Source organism: Chiloscyllium punctatum, chromosome 10, assembly GCF_047496795.1.
Source record: "Chiloscyllium punctatum isolate Juve2018m chromosome 10, sChiPun1.3, whole genome shotgun sequence".
Taxonomy (NCBI): Eukaryota; Metazoa; Chordata; class Chondrichthyes; order Orectolobiformes; family Hemiscylliidae; genus Chiloscyllium; species Chiloscyllium punctatum.
Window position 1 is genome coordinate 23,208,775 of NC_092748.1, and position 19,267 is coordinate 23,228,041.

General features: G+C 48.7%; 1 protein-coding gene across 6 annotated transcripts in view; it reads right to left on the bottom strand.

The window, feature by feature from the left end:
* LOC140481943 (insulin-like growth factor 2 mRNA-binding protein 2) overlaps positions 1 to 19,267 on the bottom strand; it is a 137,158-nt gene that overhangs the window by 16,944 nt on the left and 100,947 nt on the right. For 5 of the 6 annotated variants that reach the window (XM_072578686.1, XM_072578685.1, XM_072578684.1 and 2 more), the window contains exons 7-10: positions 15,538 to 15,672; positions 11,206 to 11,328; positions 10,439 to 10,574; positions 3,255 to 3,377 (exon numbers count right to left, since the gene is read on the bottom strand). In XM_072578686.1, the coding sequence (XP_072434787.1) occupies positions 3,255 to 3,377; positions 10,439 to 10,574; positions 11,206 to 11,328; positions 15,538 to 15,672 (517 nt within the window). The remainder of the gene's footprint in view (positions 1 to 3,254; positions 3,378 to 10,438; positions 10,575 to 11,205; positions 11,329 to 15,537; positions 15,673 to 19,267) is intronic. The other variant, XM_072578688.1, reaches the window with a different exon arrangement.

Consider the following 19,267-nt stretch of genomic DNA (forward strand, 5'->3'; position numbering starts at 1 on the left):
CTTCGTTAGGGAGGGAGGGGTACAGGTCTTGGAGCTCTTAATGAACCTCAGGGTTGTAATTCCAGGATCAAGTGTCTCCCTTCATCCCCATGACAGCACCATAAAAGCAGAAGGCGTCGGAGCAGAAATGAGGCCATTTAACCCGCTGAGTCTGCTCCACTTTTCAATCATGGCTGACACGTTTCTCAACCCCATTCCCCCGCCTTCTCCCCGTAACCTTTGATCCCCACAACAGTCAAGATCGCTGTCTTAGATATACTCAGTGACCTGGCCTCCACAGCCTTGTGTGGCAATGAATTCCAGAGATTCACCACCCTCCGGCTGAAGATGTTTCTCCTCATCTCCCTTCTAAAGAGTCTTCCCTTTACTCTAAAGCTATACTCTCGGGGTCCAAGTCTCTCCTGCTAGCAGAAACATCTTCCCAATATCCACTCTATCCAGGCCGTTCACTGTTCTGCAAGTTTCAGTTAGATTCCCCTCACCTCATCCTTCTAAACTCGGAGTATAGTCCTCAAACATTCCTCATGTGTTAAGGCTTTCATTCCTGGGATCCCATTCTCCTGGATCTCCTCTGGGCCCACACTAGGGCCAGTACCTCCTTCCTGAGATAAGGGGCCCAAATTTGCTCACAATACTCATGGTCAAGTATGGTAAAGGGAATGGCCCATGCTCTGCTATAACACGCAGCACTTATTTCTGGCCTCTGACTTTATCGGCCGGCTACTCTCTCTTCGAGGGAAAGTCTGATCAATCAGATGTGTTTCCTTCCATGTGCTCTCCTGCTCACATACTGCGAGGGGACTGTTTAATTCCTTCCTGAACACCACCAACACCTTTTTTAAAAGCACCCACACAACATGACAACTCAGACGGTCAAATCCAGGCGGAGAGCAAGGAACTGAAGCCTGCACCCTGGGGCTGACTGACATGCATTTGGAGATCCGTGTCTTTCCGAAACAAGATTGAAAAGGGATCATCACAGTCAACTTGGCCTCCAAATATGCTTGCACCCAAGAGAGAAGGCCATGTGATTTCTCTTTAAGTCTTTTAGGATGTGGATATCACAGGTAAGGCCAGCCTGTTCTGAAATGACTAGCTGGCTGCACTATTTGAAGGGGTTGTTAAGAGTCACAAAGTCATACAGCATGGAAACAGACCCTTCAGTCCCAACCAGTCCATGTTGACCACACATCTAATCCCACTTGCCTGCATTTGGCCCATATCTCTCCAAACCCTTCCTATTCATGTCCTTATCCAAATATCTTTTAAATGTTATACCTGCATCTTCCTTTGGCAGTTCATTCCACACAGGAGCCACGTTCTACATGAAAACTTTGCTCCTCCTCATGTCCTTTCTAAAACTTTCGCCTCTCACCTTCTCCCTAGTTTTTGGACATCCCATCCTAGGAAAGAGACCCTTGCTGTTCACTTTACCTACACCCCTCATGATGTTATAAACCTTTATAACATCACCCCTCAGTCTCCTATGCTCCAGTGAAAAATGTCCCAGCCTATAACTCCAACCCTCCATCCCCAGCAACATCCTGGTCAATTTTTTCTGAACGCTCTCTAATTTAACACTACCCTTCTTGTAACAGGGTGACATAGAAATGCACAAAGTCCTGGACAATGACATCTCAATTCCTATACTCAAAAGGTCTGAGCAATGAAGACAAGCGTGCTGAACACCTTCTTAACCACCTTGTCTACCTGCGATGGAAATTTCAAAGAATTGTGTATCTGAACCCCTATGCCTCTCTGTTCTACAACACTACCTAGGGCCTTACCACTAATTATATAACTCCTGCCCTTGTTTGTTTTGCCAAAATACAATACCTCACACTTATGCAAATTAAACTCCATCCGCCACACCACAGCTCAATGGTCCAACTGATCAAGATGTCTTAGATAACCTTCTTCACTGTCCATTGTAGTTGACTTTGGTCAACTAAACTGCTGTATGCGTTACATTAGGTCGGACCAGGTAAGGACGGCTGATTTCCACCCTTAAAGGGCATTGTTGAACCAGATTCATTTTTATGGCACTTGGGGCTAGTTGTCATGGTTACCAAGACTGAGAGCAGCTTTCATCGGCAGATTGATTAGCTGTTGCGGCAGTGGGATTTGAACCTGGTGTGCCCACAGCATGAGCCCGGATTGCTAGCCCAGTGACATCCCCGTAAGCCAATCACCTTGCCTTCCAAGATCATTCAAGCTGACGTAACACAGCAGGGTCGGGGGAGTGGACCTGCTTGGGATTTGTAAAAAAAAAACTCCATTGCGCGATTGGAAACACAGCAAGGAATTCTTGTGTTCCACTGGTTCAATTCTCTTGCTGGGACTTTGTTCATCATATCCGAAAGTATTTCCCTGGCTGTGAAGCACATCTCTTGCGATCTCTTGGGATGGATGTAAGAGGCAATATATAAATGAGAAGCCTCTATTCATCGAGTCTAAGCTGAATTATCACTGAATCGCAAAAAGGGATCAATGAGGCATACTGCCCCTGCCTCTGAATCTAGGCTTCATGTCACTTACAGCTAAGCTTACAGCAATTTATAGTCAATGTTATCAGGCAATGGGCCTGACAGAGTCCATCATCACAGCTGGTCAGTGCATGGGTCAGATTCAGGGAAGGACAATGTGAGGATTTGCTTCAGCAGAGACATCAGCAGAATGGCCAGTAGGGCCAGAGAGGAGTCAGTACCAAAAGAACAGTGGCCAGTAGGGCCAGAGAGGAGTCAGTACGAAAAGAACAGCAGTTGAGTATGTGGTGCTGGAAAAGCACAGCAGGGCAGGCAGCATCCGAGGAGTAGGAATTCCCGATGAACAGCGTATGCCCGAAATGTCAACTCTCCTGCTTCTCGGATGCTGCCTGACCTGCTGCACTTTTCCAGCACCACACTCTCAACTCTGATCTTCAGCATCTGCGGTCCTCACTTCCCCCCAAACGAACAGAAGCCCATTAAGTAACAGTGACAATGACTGACACACACAGGCACGAACGACTGTCCAGTTCTTTAGTCAGCTCGGTAACCTGAGCTCATTCTCCACGTAAACAGTTAAAAGGACCCTCTGGGAAACATGTGCGTTCTCCATCCCACAATACACCGAGAAAGTGGAGAGGGAGGGGAGTGGAGGCTCTGTCCCATGATGCCCTGCAGCGGGGAGATGTGCTGTTGGGTTGTGAGATCATCACCCCTATTGTCCAATGGCTTCGAGCGACTAGAAGCAGTGAAGAGAAGGACACTCACCGCAAACGGACTGTAAGAAGAAGCAGCTCCACGGGGCCGACTTGTGGATGGAAGCACCGGCAGTCCAGACGAGAAAATTCCCAGGGTATTTAAGTTCAACCCCGGGATCAAGTTTGCTTGTTGCTGAAAACAAAAGAAGGTGCATGAGCCGGGCTGGAGACAGCTGACGTCTGCTGGGTTTCTTGATGTTTGATCCTAAACCCCTCACATCTCTCTCTCAACTGGCCATCCCTCACGTGTCTGTGACTGGGGCTGAGCTTTCTGACTAAGGGAAAAACCGGCTTGGTCTTCACCCAATATCGACAGAGGCAGCGAGATTGACGGGATGCAAGTCACCAGTGAATACCTTTACTCACTTTGGCCAGAAGTACTGAGAGCCAACAGCGCACGGAAACCATAAATCTGTTGTAGGTGTAGTAACTCGTGTGGTTGCTGACATAACCACAATCTTAAAGAGGCTGGGTGCTTCGGAATGATCACCTGTAACTGTTGAGCAGACGGAATCTAACCAAACAGCAATTAAGCTCTGACTGACCCCAGCCTTTTTATTTATCACCAGTTGGGCTTTGCGACCTTGAGAGGTGCAGTTTCTGCATCACTTTTGTTCAGTTCTATAGGGATATTACCCCTCAACTTCACACATCGAGCTGCTGCTCTGGTACACCGCAAAACTTCACCTCTCACCAACTGCAGTCTTCGAGATGGAAGGGGGCGGGGGTTCTTTCTGAAGGAAGACTGCCACAAAGGATTTTGTGTCGACATCCACCACCTACAATATCCACTCCTTCCACCACTGACAGTTAGGGGCAGCAGTGTATACCATCGACAAGAAGGATTGCAGAAAGTAATGGAGAGGATTGATGAAGGGACTGGGGTGGGGAGTTTAGATTAGATTACTTACAGTGTGGAAACAGGCCCTTCAGCCCAACAAGTCCACACCGCCCCGCCGAAGCGTAACCCACCCATACCCCTACATCTACATTTACCCCTTACCTAACACTATGGGCAATTTAGCATGGCCAATTCACCTGACCTGCACATCTTTGGACTGTGGGAGGAAACCGGAGCACCCGGAGGAAACCCACGCAGACACGGGGAGAACGTGCAAACTCCACACAGTCAGTCGCCTGAGGCGGGAATTGAACCCGGGTCTCAGGCGCTGTGAGGCAGCAGTGCTAACCACTGTGCCACCGTGCCGCCCACTAATTGCTTAGAAGTTGATAGTGCTTCTCGGGAATTTCAAAAAGCATTTGACAAAGGGCCAAACAATAAATCTGTCAGCAAACAAAACGCCAGTGGGATTAAAAAGAGACAGCATGGATATAAAGCCGGTTGGGGCAGAGAGCAGAGAATTGTGTTACAAGATGGTATTTTCACTGCTGTGACTCCCTGCCTACCCAGGTCCAGAGTATTAATATATATCACAGTTTGCAGATGGTACAATGTACAGTAAGGAGACAGACTTCAGTTGAACATAATGGGCAGGTATGTAAGAAGTCTCATGCAGAAACCTTCCTGCTGTTTTGATACGGCAGTTAGGAAGGATGAGAAGAGGCAGTGGAACATGTCGGGGATCCTTCAACTAACTGTGGAGATGGTTTGAGAGGAATGTTCATAACCAGCCAGTAACTCGTGAACAGGAATTTAATGACAATTGCCAAAGGAACCAGAGGGAACCATGAGTTGTTTTATTCAGTCACACGGAGAGCTGTGACAGTCTGGAATAAGCTGCCCCAACAGAAGAAGGAAGGAGGTTCAGGAAAAGAAACCTTCAAAACGGAGTTAGATAAATAGTCCACTTTTTAAGAAGGGAGGGAGACCGAAAACAGGGAATTAGGGGTTCACCATTAATGCAATATCAGCCTCAGGAGGGTTTATTATCAGGGATGTGGTGGCAGGGGCATTTAGAAAATCAAAACAAGATGAGCACGTAATTGTGAAAGTGTTTTTGACAGACGTATAAAGGGTGATTTGTGGTCACAGCTAACTAGATTAGTAAGTGGATTTTTAGATTTTCACATAGCCTTCAATAAAGGTGCCACGCGAGAGGTTCCTTGGAACACAGAACATTCCAGCGCAGTACAGGCCCTTCGGCCCTCAATGTTGTGCCGACCTGTGAAACCATTTTGAAGCCCATCTAACCTACACTATTCCATTATCATCCATATATATTTTTCCAATGACCATTTAAATGCCCTTAAAGTTGGTGAATCCAGGCAGGGCATTCACAAAGTTGGCACTTAGGGCACTGGACTTAGAAACAACCAGGAAGCAGACATACTGATAAGCAGGGAGTGCGGCCAGGGTCAGTAATGGGGCCTCAGCTATTCACAATCAAAATCAATGATTTCACACATCAGTAATTTAAGGGGCTTATGACACAGTGCTGGTTTCGCTATCTCTAAACCAAGAGGCTAGGGTTCAAGTCCCATCCTCTCCAGTGGTGTGTCATAATTTCTATGGACAGGTGTATGAGAAAATATTTGTAACTTCAGGGGTAGGAACAGGCCAAGTGCCTTGCAAGCCTTGGTCACCATTCAAGAAAGCTATCCTCATCTCCCTGAATTCCCAGAGCATTAAAAACAAACCTATTGCCCTCTGTTCTGAACAAGCTCGATGACTCATATTCCAAAGCTGTTTGGAATAGAGAATCGTAAAAATTCACAACCTTTAGAAATGAAGACATTTCTCCTCATCTTAAGACGCGATACCTCCAAGTTTGCTGCCAATGTAAAGTTCAGTGAGAGAGCAAGCTGTGAGGACTTTACGACAGCAATAACCACATTAAATGAGTGGGGTAAGACTATGGTAATTACGCAAGGTGACCAAGTGTGACGTTTTCCACTTCAGATGGATTTTTTATTCTACAAAACAGAATTTTTCTTCACTAGTGAAATGCTTCTCAAGGGAATTGGATGTTGGATGTTCTTGTAAATGAATCACAGCAAGTTAACATCCAGGAACAGCAAGCAATTGACAAGGAAATGGCGTGTTAGCCTATATTACAAAGAGAATGAAGTATCAGTATAAAATTGTTTTACTACTGGACACTGGTGAGGTGACAGCTGGGATACAGCATATATGTTTCATCTCCATGCTCAAGAAGGCACTATATTTGCCTTAGAGGGGACACAAAGGTTCGTTGGGTTGAGGGCATGTCCCAAGAGCAGATTAGGTCCAGATCCTGTGAAGTTTAGAAGAACAAAAGGCAAGCAAGGCGAGTCGGTTCTTCAAGGGCACGACAGCGTGGGTGCTGGGGGGGGTGGGGTGGGGGGGGGGAATGTGTCCTCTTGGCTGAGGCCTCTAGACCCAAGGGTCGCACTCTCAGAATAAGGGGTCAACCATTTCTAACTGGAGGAAAATTTATTTCGCTCGAGAGTTTCTCAAATCTGTGGAAGCCCCCTCTCCAAGGGACAGTAGGCCACTTGTCTAAGTCATTGAGTACGCTCAACACAGAGACTATCCGATTTTTGGATACTGAGGAATCAGCAGAGACGCAGGTAGCGAGGAAAGGGGATGTCAAAGTGGATGATCAGATATGCTGGTGTAGCACTCCCACTTCTTAGGTGTTTCCAGGAAGGGAAAAAAGAACAATGTGCAGAATTCATTTGACTAAACAGCTAGCACCAGGCACGAGTGGCTGAAAGGCCAATTTATAATTGTGTGTCGACTGCACGAATACGGATTCCTGTTGCCCCCACCCACCCCGTGATTGAAACAGAAGGTGAACAAACCCCAACAAGGACACTGCTCACCTCGGTGAGGAGGAACCTCGCAAAAATGACTGAGATATGACAGCATACCCTGCAAACGCTGTGTCCGCAAGGTCAGTGTGTGCCATCCTGGGACTTGACATCTTTGATGACACAAAGTCTGGCACTGGCCCAGCAAATGGGAGTGTGCCTGTGAGCAAGTCTCTCTCTCTCTCTCATAACAAGTGCAGCCCACGTCACATCAGGGGAAGCTTTCAAACTTGCACAGAATAGTTTCCAATATTATTCAGCCATCTCACTGGAAAGGAAAGATACACATTCGTTGCCATGGCAACAGGCTGATAACGATGCCTCTTCCGAGTGGAGTCGCACTCTAACTGAGGCCCACTCTCAGCTCATCCTTGCACGTCAGATGAAGCGCCACATATTTCAAACACCATTCCTTTGAGGAAAAGCAGCAATGACCTCAACAGAATATCCCTGAGAGACAGTCTGATGCATATTTTGGGAGATGTTTTTCCTCTATTGCATGATGGAATAACTCCCTTCACCAAGTTGTGTGTGTGTGTGTGTGTGTGTGTGTGTGTGTGTGTGTGTGTGTGTGTGTGTGTGTGTGTGTGTGTGTGTGTGTGTGTGTGTGTGTGCGCGCGCGCACGAGGATGAGGAAAGGAGAGGGGGAGGGCGAGAGCAGGGGAGAGGGAGGAGGGGGAGGAACGGCAGAAGAGGAGGGAAGGGGAGCTTGGGAGAGGGCAGAAGTGAATGAAGGTGGGAACGGCAGGGAGGGGGAGTTGAGGTGAGTGCAGGAGGTGGCAGTGTTGGGAGCAAGGGTCTGGGGAGGGGGTAGGAGAGGGAAGGATGGTGAACAAATGGATCAGAGAGGGGAGGACAGAAGAGGGGAGGAAAGGAGGGGAGGAGAAGGGAACCAGAGGGGAGGAGAGGAAGTCAAGGAGGGGAGGAAGGGAGGCAGGGAAGAGGAGGAGGAGAGGAGAGGAGAGGAGAGGCTGAAGAAGATGGGAGGAGGAGATGGGAGATGAGGTGGAGAGGAGGGGCGGATGAGGGAGAGGGAAAGAGGAGGGGGAGAGTGGGAGAGAGGAGGGGTGGAGAGGGCAGAGGTGAAGGAAAGTGGGGACGGTAGGGAAGGGGAGTCAAAGTGAACACAGGAGATGGGAGTAAGGATCTGGGGAGAGGGGAGAAGAGCGAAAGGACGAGGAACGAGAGGACAGGAGGGAAGGAAAGGGAAACAAGAAGGGAGAGGAGGAGGATAGGAGAAGAGGACGGGGAGGGGTGAAGGAGATGTGGAGTTGAGGAGAGGAGAGGGTGGGGGAAGCGAGATGGGGAGGGAAGTTAAGCACAGAGATGGAAAGTGTGGGGGGGTTGTTGGGGGCGAGGAGGGGGGAGAAGAGGGGCTAGATAGGAAGGGAAGGTGAGGTGAAAGAAGGGGTTGGGAGAAGATTGTGAGGTGAAGGAAGAGGAGAGGCCAAGGAATGGGAGGAGAGCAGGGAAGGAGGGGAGATTAGGGGAGTGTGCGGGGAGGTGAGGGAAGGGGAGAACAGGGAAGCAGTTGGGAAGAGAGTGGAGAGGAGGCCTGGAGATGAGGGGAGGGTGAACAGAGTGACTGAGGAGGCAGGAGATACTGGAGGGGGAGATGTGGATGTGCTGCCAATCAAACAGGCTGTTCTGTCCTGGATGGTGTCAAGCTTCTCGAGTGTTGTTGGAGCTGTTCCCAGCCAGGCCAGTGGGGAGTATTCCATCACACTCCTGACTTGTGCCTTGTAGATGGCGGACAGGCTTTGGGGAGACAGGACGCACGTTAATTGCCACAGTATTCCTAGTCTCTGACTTGCTTTGGCAGCTACTAAGGTTATGTGGTGAATCCAGTTGAATTTCTGATCAATGGTAACTCCCAAGATATGTTCAGTGGGGATTCAGTGATGGTCACACTATTGAATATCATGGGATGATGTTTAAATTGTCTCTATCTGAAGAGTCATAGCCTGGGTATTTGTGTGGCGTGGAGTTACTTGCCACTTGTCAGCCCCAGTCTGGATACTGTCCAGGTCTTGCTGCATTTGAACATGGACTGCTTCAGTGTCCGAGGAGTCGTGAATGGTGCTGAACATTGTGCAATATTTAGATGTGCACTTGAGATATCACGGTATATAAGGCTTTGGGGCCAAGTGCAATCATCAACAAACATCCCACTTCTGACCTTATGATGGACAGAAAGTCATTGATGAAGCAGCTGAAGATGGTTGAGCCTCAGACACTACCCTGAGCAACTCCAGCAGAGATATTGGGCGGCACGGTGGCCCCCAGTGGTTAGCACTGCTGCCTCACAGCGCCAGGGACCTGGGTTCAATTCCAGCCTCAGGCAACTGTCCGTGTGGAGTTTGCACATTCTCCCCGTGTCTGCGTGGGTTTCCTCCCACAGTCCAAAGATGTGCAGGTTAGATGGATTGACCGTGCTGAATTGCTCACAGGTTCAGGGATGTGTAGGCTAAGTGATTAGTCAGGGGAATTGTCGAGTAATAAGGTAGGGGAAGGGAAATGGGGTTACTCTCCAGAAGGTCAGTGTGGACTCGTTGGGCTGAATGGCCTGTTTCCATACTGTAGGGATTCTATGGTATCCTGGAGCAGAGATGACTGACCTCCAACAACAATCACAACTATCTTCCTGTGTGTCAGGTCTGACTCCAATCAGCAGAGAGTTTTGGAGCTGATACCCATTGATTATCGTGTTGCTAGGGCTCTCCCTTGATGCCACACTCGGTCGAATGCAGCCTTGATGTTGTGCAGATTGATTGGACAGACTGGGGTTGCTTCCCTCGGAGCAGAGGAGATTGAAAGGGGACGTGACTGTGACGTTTAAAGATTATGAGAAGCACAGACACGATAGACAGAAATTAAAACTTTTCCCCTTGATGGAGGAATCAATGACCAGGAGCACAGACTGAAGATAACCACGAGGCAGAAGGTTTAGAGATGAGGTGAGGACAAACTTTTTCACCCAGAGAATGGTGAGAATCTGGAAGTTTCTGCTTGTAAAGGTGATCGAGGCAGAGACGCTCAGAACATAAAGTAATATTTAGATGTCTCACGGCATATAAGGCTTTGGGGCCAAGTGCTGGAATATTGGATTAGAATAGTTAGGTAGTTTTTGACCAGCACAGAAACGACAGGCCAAAGGGCCTTTTTCTGTGCTGTAGATCTCTAGGACTCCATTTTGACCCAGGGACTCTGTACGGTTACCCACAAAAAAATCAGCACTCAGCCATTTGGCCCCTCTCTCCTGCTCTGCCATTCAATAACATCGCGGCTGACCCCACCGTGCCCACCACCCCACTTTCCTGCCTGCTCCCTACACCACTCCTCTCTGCCCCTGTGCCCTGCGTGAGCTGGGTGCCATGTGAAAAGGTCAGCTTGGTGAACCCCTGGGTTACGAGCAGGCAAAGCCTTTTGGGTGGAACTTACATTCATAGCAGCAAGGTCATTTTCATAAGCCTCTCTGAGTTTCTTCATAATTTCTACTTCAGCTTTTGAGCAGGCCTCAACGCTGCCCCTTACAGTGATGGTCCTCTCTGGATTATACAGCGTCAAGTCCTGTAACCTGGCCAGCCACAACAAAGAGGCTTTTAGAACGCAGACACACCCGACACCACACAGCTCTCCCTGTGACAGTCCCAATGCAGTTCCCTTCAAGGCGCACTGTTGGGGTGGGGGGGGGGAAAAGAGGGTCACAGCTGATAGGGGTAGGAGGTTCCCACCCAACATCCCTGGTTCAGTTGTGATGGCATCCTGTGTTTCCCAACGTGGATATAGAAGGAGTGGCATTTATCATACATTCCCTTTCCTTTTTATTAAATCTCCCCCCCCACCTCCAACAAAAACCCCACATTTCCAGGAATACCCCCTTCCAGTGACATCTCCTCACTGCGCGTCAATGAACACCTCTGTGACTGCATCCTCAAACTGTGCCGTGAGAGTGTCTGACGCGACAGCTCAGAACTAGGGAGGGGGCCTTTACTTCGTCCAACCCATGCTGTAGAAACACTGCTCGTGTTTGACGAGTCAGTGTCAGAGAGGGGCTCAAATGGAAGACCGGCGCCAGATTAAAGTTCGTGAGAAAAAAATTAAAGAAAACTCAGGCCACAGAAGCCAAGATCCCCCCCCCCCCCCCCCCCCCCCGCCAGCCCCGAAGCGCAGGTTCTGTGTCCGGATCTACAACCGAGCAAACTTACGGAGAGATGGTTATTTTGGTCTCGGTTTCCTGTTCCATTTTCTTCAGGTTACGCCCCTCTTTGCCGATCAGCCGTCCCACAAAACTGTTGTGAGCGAGGATTTTCAACGGGATCTCCTCAGTGCTAAAATGCATGGACAATCATTGCACGCACGCACACACTCGCACACGCTCAAGTCCACAGCCTTCCTCCCACCTTTCTCAGTGAGAAACCCAACCCCATTGCACTGCTGTGACTGAAATGTGGCCTGAGGCACTTTACTGGGACAGTGCCTCTGTATCTAATCCATCTGTCCAGGGAGTGCTTGACAGAACATAAGAACAGGAGGTCATTCTACCCCTCTAGCCTGCTCCACCCAGTCAATTAGATCATGGCTGATTGGTGTTTCGACTCGCTGTTCAAAATAAAGCGCCGTAACCATAAATACCTCACGATGTCAAAGCTTTTAGCAATGATAATCCACTCCCCACCCCCACAGTCAGTTGACCTCGTGAAAGAAAGCCAGCACTGGTTATCTGTTCCAATGAGAGGACAGGGAGGAGGGATGAAGGTAATGCATTGGATGTGATTGGGGTCAACTTCCCAAAGGGTGTTTGGCACAGTGCCAGAGGGCAGACTTGCCAACAAAGGGGCAATCCATGGAATAAAAGGGACAGTGACGGCAACCTGGGTATTACTTTGACCAATGGACAAGACAGTGAATGGTCATTCATTTATGACCAAGGAAGGTATTCAGTGAGCCTCCCCAAGGGCTAGGAGCAGGAACTATTGCTTTCCTTGTTCAGTATTAATGACTGTGATGATACTATGATTTTAAGAAGTGCATTTTGTCTTGTTTTCCTCACTGTCCACAAACTAGGGTCATCAGCAAACTTACTAACCATGCCTTGCACATTCTCATCCAAACCATTGATATAGATAACAAACAGTAATGGGCCCAGCACCGACCCCTAGTCCACTAGTCACAGGCCTCCAGTTCCACAAGCATCCTTCCACTATTACACTCTGCTTCCTAGCAATAAGCCAATTTTGTACCCAATTTGCCAGCTCACCCTGGATTCCATGGGAATTAACCTTCCAGAGCAGCCTAACATGTGGAACCTTAATAAAGGCCTTACTGAAATCCACGTAGACTACGTCTACTGCCCTGCCCTCGTCAACCTTCATTGTCACTTCATCAATTTTACTGAATTTGCTTTTGCCAAGGATGTGCCTACTGGATGTTACTATATTGGACCAGTTACTGTTCAGTTGTTAAATAAGCTACTATTCTGTTAGGTTTTCCAATAGAGTTAAATTATTCCAATTCTTCCTTTTGTTTATTTTAATTATAGTGTATGAATCATAGAACTCCCTTACAGTATGGAAACAGGTCATTCGCACCTTGAATCCACACTGACCCACCGAAAAGCATCTCACCCAGACTCACCCCCTATCCTATCCCTGAAACTCTGCATTTTCCACGGCTAATCCACGTAGCCTACACATCCCTGGACACTATGGGAAATTTAGCTTGGCCAATCCATCTAACCTGCACATCTTTAGACTGTGGGAAGAAACCAGAGTACCGGGAGGAAATCTAGGGAGATACAGGGAGACTATAGACATTCCACACAAACAGTCACTCAAGGGTGGAATTGAACCCTGTTCCCTGACGCTATGAAGCAGCAGTGATATCCACTGAGTCACTGTGCTGCCTCATATAGTGTGTCTGGCTTTAAGACTGGCAGCTTAACAAATTTAGTTGCATCTGGAACGCAACACCTGGCACCCGCCTTTAAAATAAGAAGTTAGGGTCCAGGTTATCCCCTTCATATATTTTGAGGAGGTTTGGTCTACCATAACGATGACCGATGATTGATGAGAATTCAGGACACAATTTCCAAATTTGCAAGTTGTTGTAAACTGTCAGAAAGAATAATTATTGCTTTTTACAGACAGAGGCAGGCCTAGTAGAATAGGTGGATAGTTGTCAGAGGAATTTTGTTGCAGGGAATGTGAAGTCATGAATTTTGGCCGGAAATATAAGGAAGGGTATGTAAAATATAGAATACAACTCTAAAGGGAGGTCTAGGAGCAGACTGACTTTGGTGTGTACGCGCACATATCACTGAAGCTGGAAGGTTGAGAGAAAATACTGGAAAATCTCAGCAGGTCTGGCAGCATCTGTAAGGAGAGAAAAGAGCTGACGTTTCGAGTCTAACTGACCCTATGTCAAAGCTTTCTCTCCTGCCAGACCTGCTGAGATTTTCCAGCATTTTCTCTTTTGGTTTCAGATTCCAGCATCCGCAGTAATTTGCTTTTAAACTGGAAGGTTGAGAAATTGCTTAATAAGGCACATGGCTTTATAAATAGAGACAAGAATACAAAAGCAAGAATGTTATAGTGAATTTTATAAAACACTGGTTCAGTCTTAGCTCTGGGCTGTGACTTCATGCTTTGAGTACCAGGTTAGAAAGGATGTGAATGCATTTGAGAAAGGACAGATAAAATGGTTCCAGGGATGAGACACTTCAGTTCAGTGGATTGATTGGAGAGGCTTGGGACTGTTTTCCTTGGAAAAGAGAAGGCTGTGATGAGGTATGGAAATGTCTGGAGAGACACAGTAGACAGGGAGAAATTGTTCCCATGAGCGGAAGGGTTAAGAGCCAGAAGACAATGACCAAACATGACGGGCAGAAGGAAGCAAAGGAGAAGCAACAGGAAAAAACGCAGCAAGTGTCTGGGATACAGCATTAAACATCTCAAACAGATCACCCTTTCCTGTCAATATAACCTGTTATAGCTGGTGTTACTCTGGTGAATCTGCAGCGTTTGCCCTTCACACCCAATATTTATCCAAGAGCCCAGTCAGCCTGACCTAATAACCGACTCCAGTAATAGCCCACAGAAGCAGGAGACCCTCCTCAAACACTGGGAATGACACTTTCCAATTCAAGGGTGTGATTCCGGAATCATGGTCATGACAACAGCACCTATAACTTGCTCATTTATTTTTAAGATTTGGAGATGCCGGTCATGGACTGGGGTGTACAAAGTTAAAAATCTCACAACACCAGGTTATAGTCCAACAGGTTTATTTGGAAGCACTAGCTTTCAGAGCACCGCTCCTTCATCAACCACCTGGAGGAGCAGCGCTCTGAAAGCTAGTGCTTCCAAATAAACCTGCTGGACTATAACCTGGTGTTGTGAGATTTATTTTTAACTGACGGTTGGGAGAGGGAGATTTACTCTGCATAAAAATCTAATCTGGGAGGGTATGACTGGACACTGGAGAGGGCAGGGAGAGTGACAGGAATGTTGGAAGGAAGGAAGGCTGGGAGAACGAGCTGGGTTGTTCACCAGTTGTGTTTACAGCAGGAGGTCAGAACTTCCAAAAGAAGTGACTGTATAATCAGCAACAAGCCTGCATCTCTCCCCCAGACAGCAGAGGGGGACAGACCCCCATGAACCAGTCACAGCAAGTCCAGTTAGAGACAGAGAAGCAAGTGAGAGGTCGATGGGAGATCGAGGGAGAGAGTGAGGAGAGTGGGGGAGAGGATTGAGGGGGGAGTGTGAGGAGAGCGGGGGAGGGGATTGAGGGGGGAGTGTGAGGAGAGTGGGGGAGGGGATTGAGGGGGGAGAGTGAGGAGAGTGGGGGAGGGGATTGAGGGGGGAGAGTGAGGAGAGTGGGGGAGGGGATTGAGGGGGGAGTGTGAGGAGAGTGGGGGAGGGGATTGAGGGGGGAGTGTGAGGAGAGCGGGGGAGGGGATTGAGGGGGGAGTGTGAGGAGAGCGGGGGAGGGGATTGAGGGGGGAGTGTGAGGCGAGTGGGGGAGGGGATTGAGGGGGGAGAGTGAGGAGAGTGGGGGAGGGGATTGAGGGGGGAGAGTGAGGAGAGTGGGGGAGGGGATTGAGGGGGGAGAGTGAGGCGAGTGGGGGAGGGGATTGAGGGGGGAGAGTGAGGAGAGTGGGGGAGGGGATTGAGGGGGGAGAGTGAGGAGAGCAGGGGAGGGGATTGAGGGGGGAGAGTGAGGAGAGCGGGGGAGGGGATTGAGGGGGGAGAGTGAGGAGAGTGGGGGAGGGGATTGAGGGGGGAGAGTGAGGAGAGCGGGGGAGGGGATTGAGGGGGGAGAGTGAGGAGAGCGGGGGACTGATGAGGAGAGTGAGCATTGAGGGAGAGTGGGAGGATCGAGGGAGAGTGGGGAGAGTGGGACATGGAAGGGAGAGAGTGAGGAGAATGAGAGATTGAGGGAGAGAGTGTATAGACTGAGGAAAGCCATGATTTGAGAATGAAACGGCTGCCCCAGTCCCAGCAAACACTGAAATACCGGTCCCACTCACTGCTACTTACAATTTGGTTTCCTGTGCCTCCTTGTGCATAATTTTGAGGATCATTTGACAGGCAGCTGTACAGCCCTCTGCTGTGGAGTGAATGGTGATGGCTTTCTCTGCGGCTCCTGCATTCTCCCTCCGATGGATATCGATTCTGCAGGGACAGGGAGAGTGAGAGGAACGTGGGTCAGATCTGGGAAGCCCCTGGTCTCTGAACCACAGCTGAAGCTGCCTGGACCCCAGTACATCTCACGAGGTCTGTACACAAACTGGGAAAGATCCAATGCACACCATGCAGGGCTCTGTGGGGGTGGGATGGTGGGGGCTCTGTGGGGTAAGGGGAATGGGAGTGTGTCGGTGGGGGCGGGGTGATTTGGGTTGAGGGGGTTTGGGGGGAGACCAATCAACCTCCCCCCTGGCCCCCATTGCCTATCTCCTTGGTGAGGAGGGGGCTGAGGGGAGAGGAGATGGAGACGTTGAAAATCAGGAAGGATTGAAGACTGGGAAGGACGGAAGGGCACAGGCTGGGGATGTTCGGGAACAGAAGCAATGGTGAGTGGTTAGGATCCAGGAAGACACTGCCCAGTTAGTCTGCTGGAATTAGAGTCAACTGGGGGTTAAACACAGTGACAGACTCTCATTTGAACTGAACAACATTGCAGGGTCATTGGGAAGAGGTGGCGAGAGGGATGAGGTGCTCTTAAGAGAGGCCTAGCAGTGGATACAATAGGCTGATTGGTTACAGGATAGATTGAGGCCAATCTCCAAATGGGGGAACTGAATTAAGACCATAACACAAAGGAGTGGAAGTAAGGTCATTTGGCCCATCAAATCCACTCTGCCATACAGTCATGGGTGGTGGGCATTTCAACGTCACTTACCCACACTTTCCCCAGATCCCTTAATTCCTTGCAAGAAATTGACTCAATAGGTAACTCCCCATCAATCCCACACCCCTGGACAATGCCAACTCCGCACCCCCACCCCCACCCCCAACCCCGCAATACAGCCAGAACCCTCAGTTTCTCCCAACCCAATCCCACCCCATGACAGGCTGTTGCAGGTTCCAGGGTTTAAATGTTTTAGTCGGGTCAGAGGTGGGGGTAAAAGAGGGGGAGGTGTGACATTGCTTGTCAAAGATAGTATTACAGCTGTGGAAAGGACGATGGATGAAGACTCGCCATCTGAGGTAGTTTGGGCTGAGGTTAGGAATAGGAAAGGTGAGGTCACCCTGTTAGGAGTTTTCTACAGGCCTCCTAATAGTCCAAGAGACATAGAAGAAAGGATTGCGAGGATGATTCAGGAGAACAGTGAAAGTAATAGGGTGGTTGTTATGGGGGACTTTAACTTTCCTGATATTGACTGGGAAAGCTATAGCTCGAGTTCGTTAGATGGGTCAGTGTTTGTCCAATGTGTGCAGAAGGGTTTCCTGACACAATATGTAGACAGGCCAACAAGAGGTGAGGCCATACTGGATTTGGTTCTGGGTAACGAACCAGGCCAGGTGTTAGAATTGGAGGTAGGTGAGCACTTTGGGGACAGTGACCACAATTCGGTGACTTTTACTCTAGTGATGGAGAGGGATAAGTGTGCACTGTAGGGCAACAGTTATAGTGGGGGGCAGGGAAATTATGATGCGGTGAGGCATGACTTAGGATGCGTGGCTTGGAAAAGTAGGCTTCAAGGGAAGGGCGTAATTGATATGTGGAGCTTGTTCAAGGAGCAACTATTGAGTGTCCTTGATAAGTATGTACCTGTCAGGCAGGGAGGAAAGGGTCGTGTGAGGGAGCCGTGGTTTAATAAGGAATTGGAATCCCTTGTTAAAGGGAAGAGGGCGGCCTATTTAAAGAAGAGGCATGAAGGTTCAATTGGGGCGATTGAGAGTTATAAGGTAGCCAGGAAGGATCTGAACAGAGAGCTAAGAGCAGCAAGGAGGGGACATGAAAAGTCCTTAGGTGGTAGGATTAGGGAAAACCCTAAGGCTTTCTATAGGTATGTCAGGAATAAAAGAATGACCAGGGTAGGAATAGATCCAGTCAAGGATAGTAGTGGGAAGTTGCGTGTGGAGGCTTTTCGTCAGTATTCACTCAGGAACAGGACATTGTTGCCGATGTGAATACTGAGTCACAAGTAATTAGAATGGACGGCTTTGAGGTATGTAGGGAAGAGGTGTTGGAAATTCTGGAAAGGGTGAAAATAGATAAGTCCCCTGAGCCTGATGGCATTTATCCCAGGATTCTCTGGGAAGCAAGGGAGGAGATTGCAGAGCCATTGGCCTTGATTTTTATGTCCTCGTTGGAATAGTGCCAGAAGACTGGAGGATAGCAAATGTGGTTCCCTTGTTCAAGAAGGGGAGTAGGGATAACCCTAGTAACTATAGGCCGGTGAGTCTCACTTCTGTTGTGGGCAAAGTCTTAGAGAGAATCGGAAGGGATAGGATTTATGAACATCTGGATAGGAATAATGTGATCAAGGATAGTCAGCATGGTTTTGTGAAGGGCAGGTCGTGCCTCACAAACCTTATTGAATTCTTTGAGAAGGTGACTAAGGAGGTGGACGAGGGGAAAGCGGTAGATGTGGTGTATATGGATTTTAGTAAGGTGTTTGATAAGGTTCCCCATGGTAGGCTACTGCAAAAAATACGGAGGTATGGCATTGAGGGTGCGTTGGAGGTTTGGATTAGGAATTGGCTGGCTGGAAGAAGACAGAGGGTAGTAGTTGATGGTAAAGGTTCATCTTGGAGTGCAGTTACGAGCGGTGTTCCGCAAGGATCTGTTTTGGGACCATTGCTGTTTGTCATTTTTATAAATGACCTGGAGGAAGGGTTAGAAGGTTGGGTGAGCAAGTTTGCGGATGATACGAAAGTCGGTGGAGTTGTTGACAGTGAGGAAGGATGTGTCAGGTTACAGCAGGATATAGATAAGTTGCAGAGCTGGGCAGAAAGGTGGCAAATGGAGTTCAATGTGGGTAAGCGTGAGGTGATTCACTTTGGTAAGAGTAACAAAAAGATGGGGTACTGGGCTAATGGTCAGATACTTGGTAGTGTGGATGAGCAGAGGGATCTTGGTGTCCATGTACACAGATCTCTGAAAGTTGCCACCCAGGTAAATAGTGCGGTGAAGAAGGCATATGGCGTATTGGCTTTTATTGGTAGAGGAATTGAGTTCCAGAGTCCTGAGGTCATGTTGCAGGTGTATAAGACTCTGGTGCGGCCGCATCTGGAGTATTGTGTGCAGTTTTGGTCGCCATACTATAGGAAGGATGTGGAGGCACTGGAACGGGTGCAGAGGAGGTTTACCAGAATGTTGCCTGGTATGGTAGGAAGATCGTATGAGGAAAGGCTGAGGCACTTGGGGCTGTTTTCATTGGAGAAAAGAAGGTTTAGGGGTGACATGATAGAGGTGTACAAGATGGTTAGGGGTTTAGATAGGGTTGACCATGAGAACCTTTTTCCACGTATGGAGTCAGCTATTACAAGGGGGCATAGCTTTAAATTAAGCGGTGGTAGGTATAGGACAGATGTTAGGGGTAGATTCTTGACTCAGCGAGTCGTGAGTTCATGGAATGCCCTGCCAGTAGTAGTGGTGGGCTCTCCCTCTTTATGGGCATTTAAACGGGCATTGGATAGGCATATGGAGGATAGTGAGCTAGTGTAGGTTAGGTGGGCTTGGATCGGCGCAACATCGAGGGCCAAAGGGCCTGTACTGCGCTGTATTCTTCTATGTTCTATGACACTGACTGACCCCTGA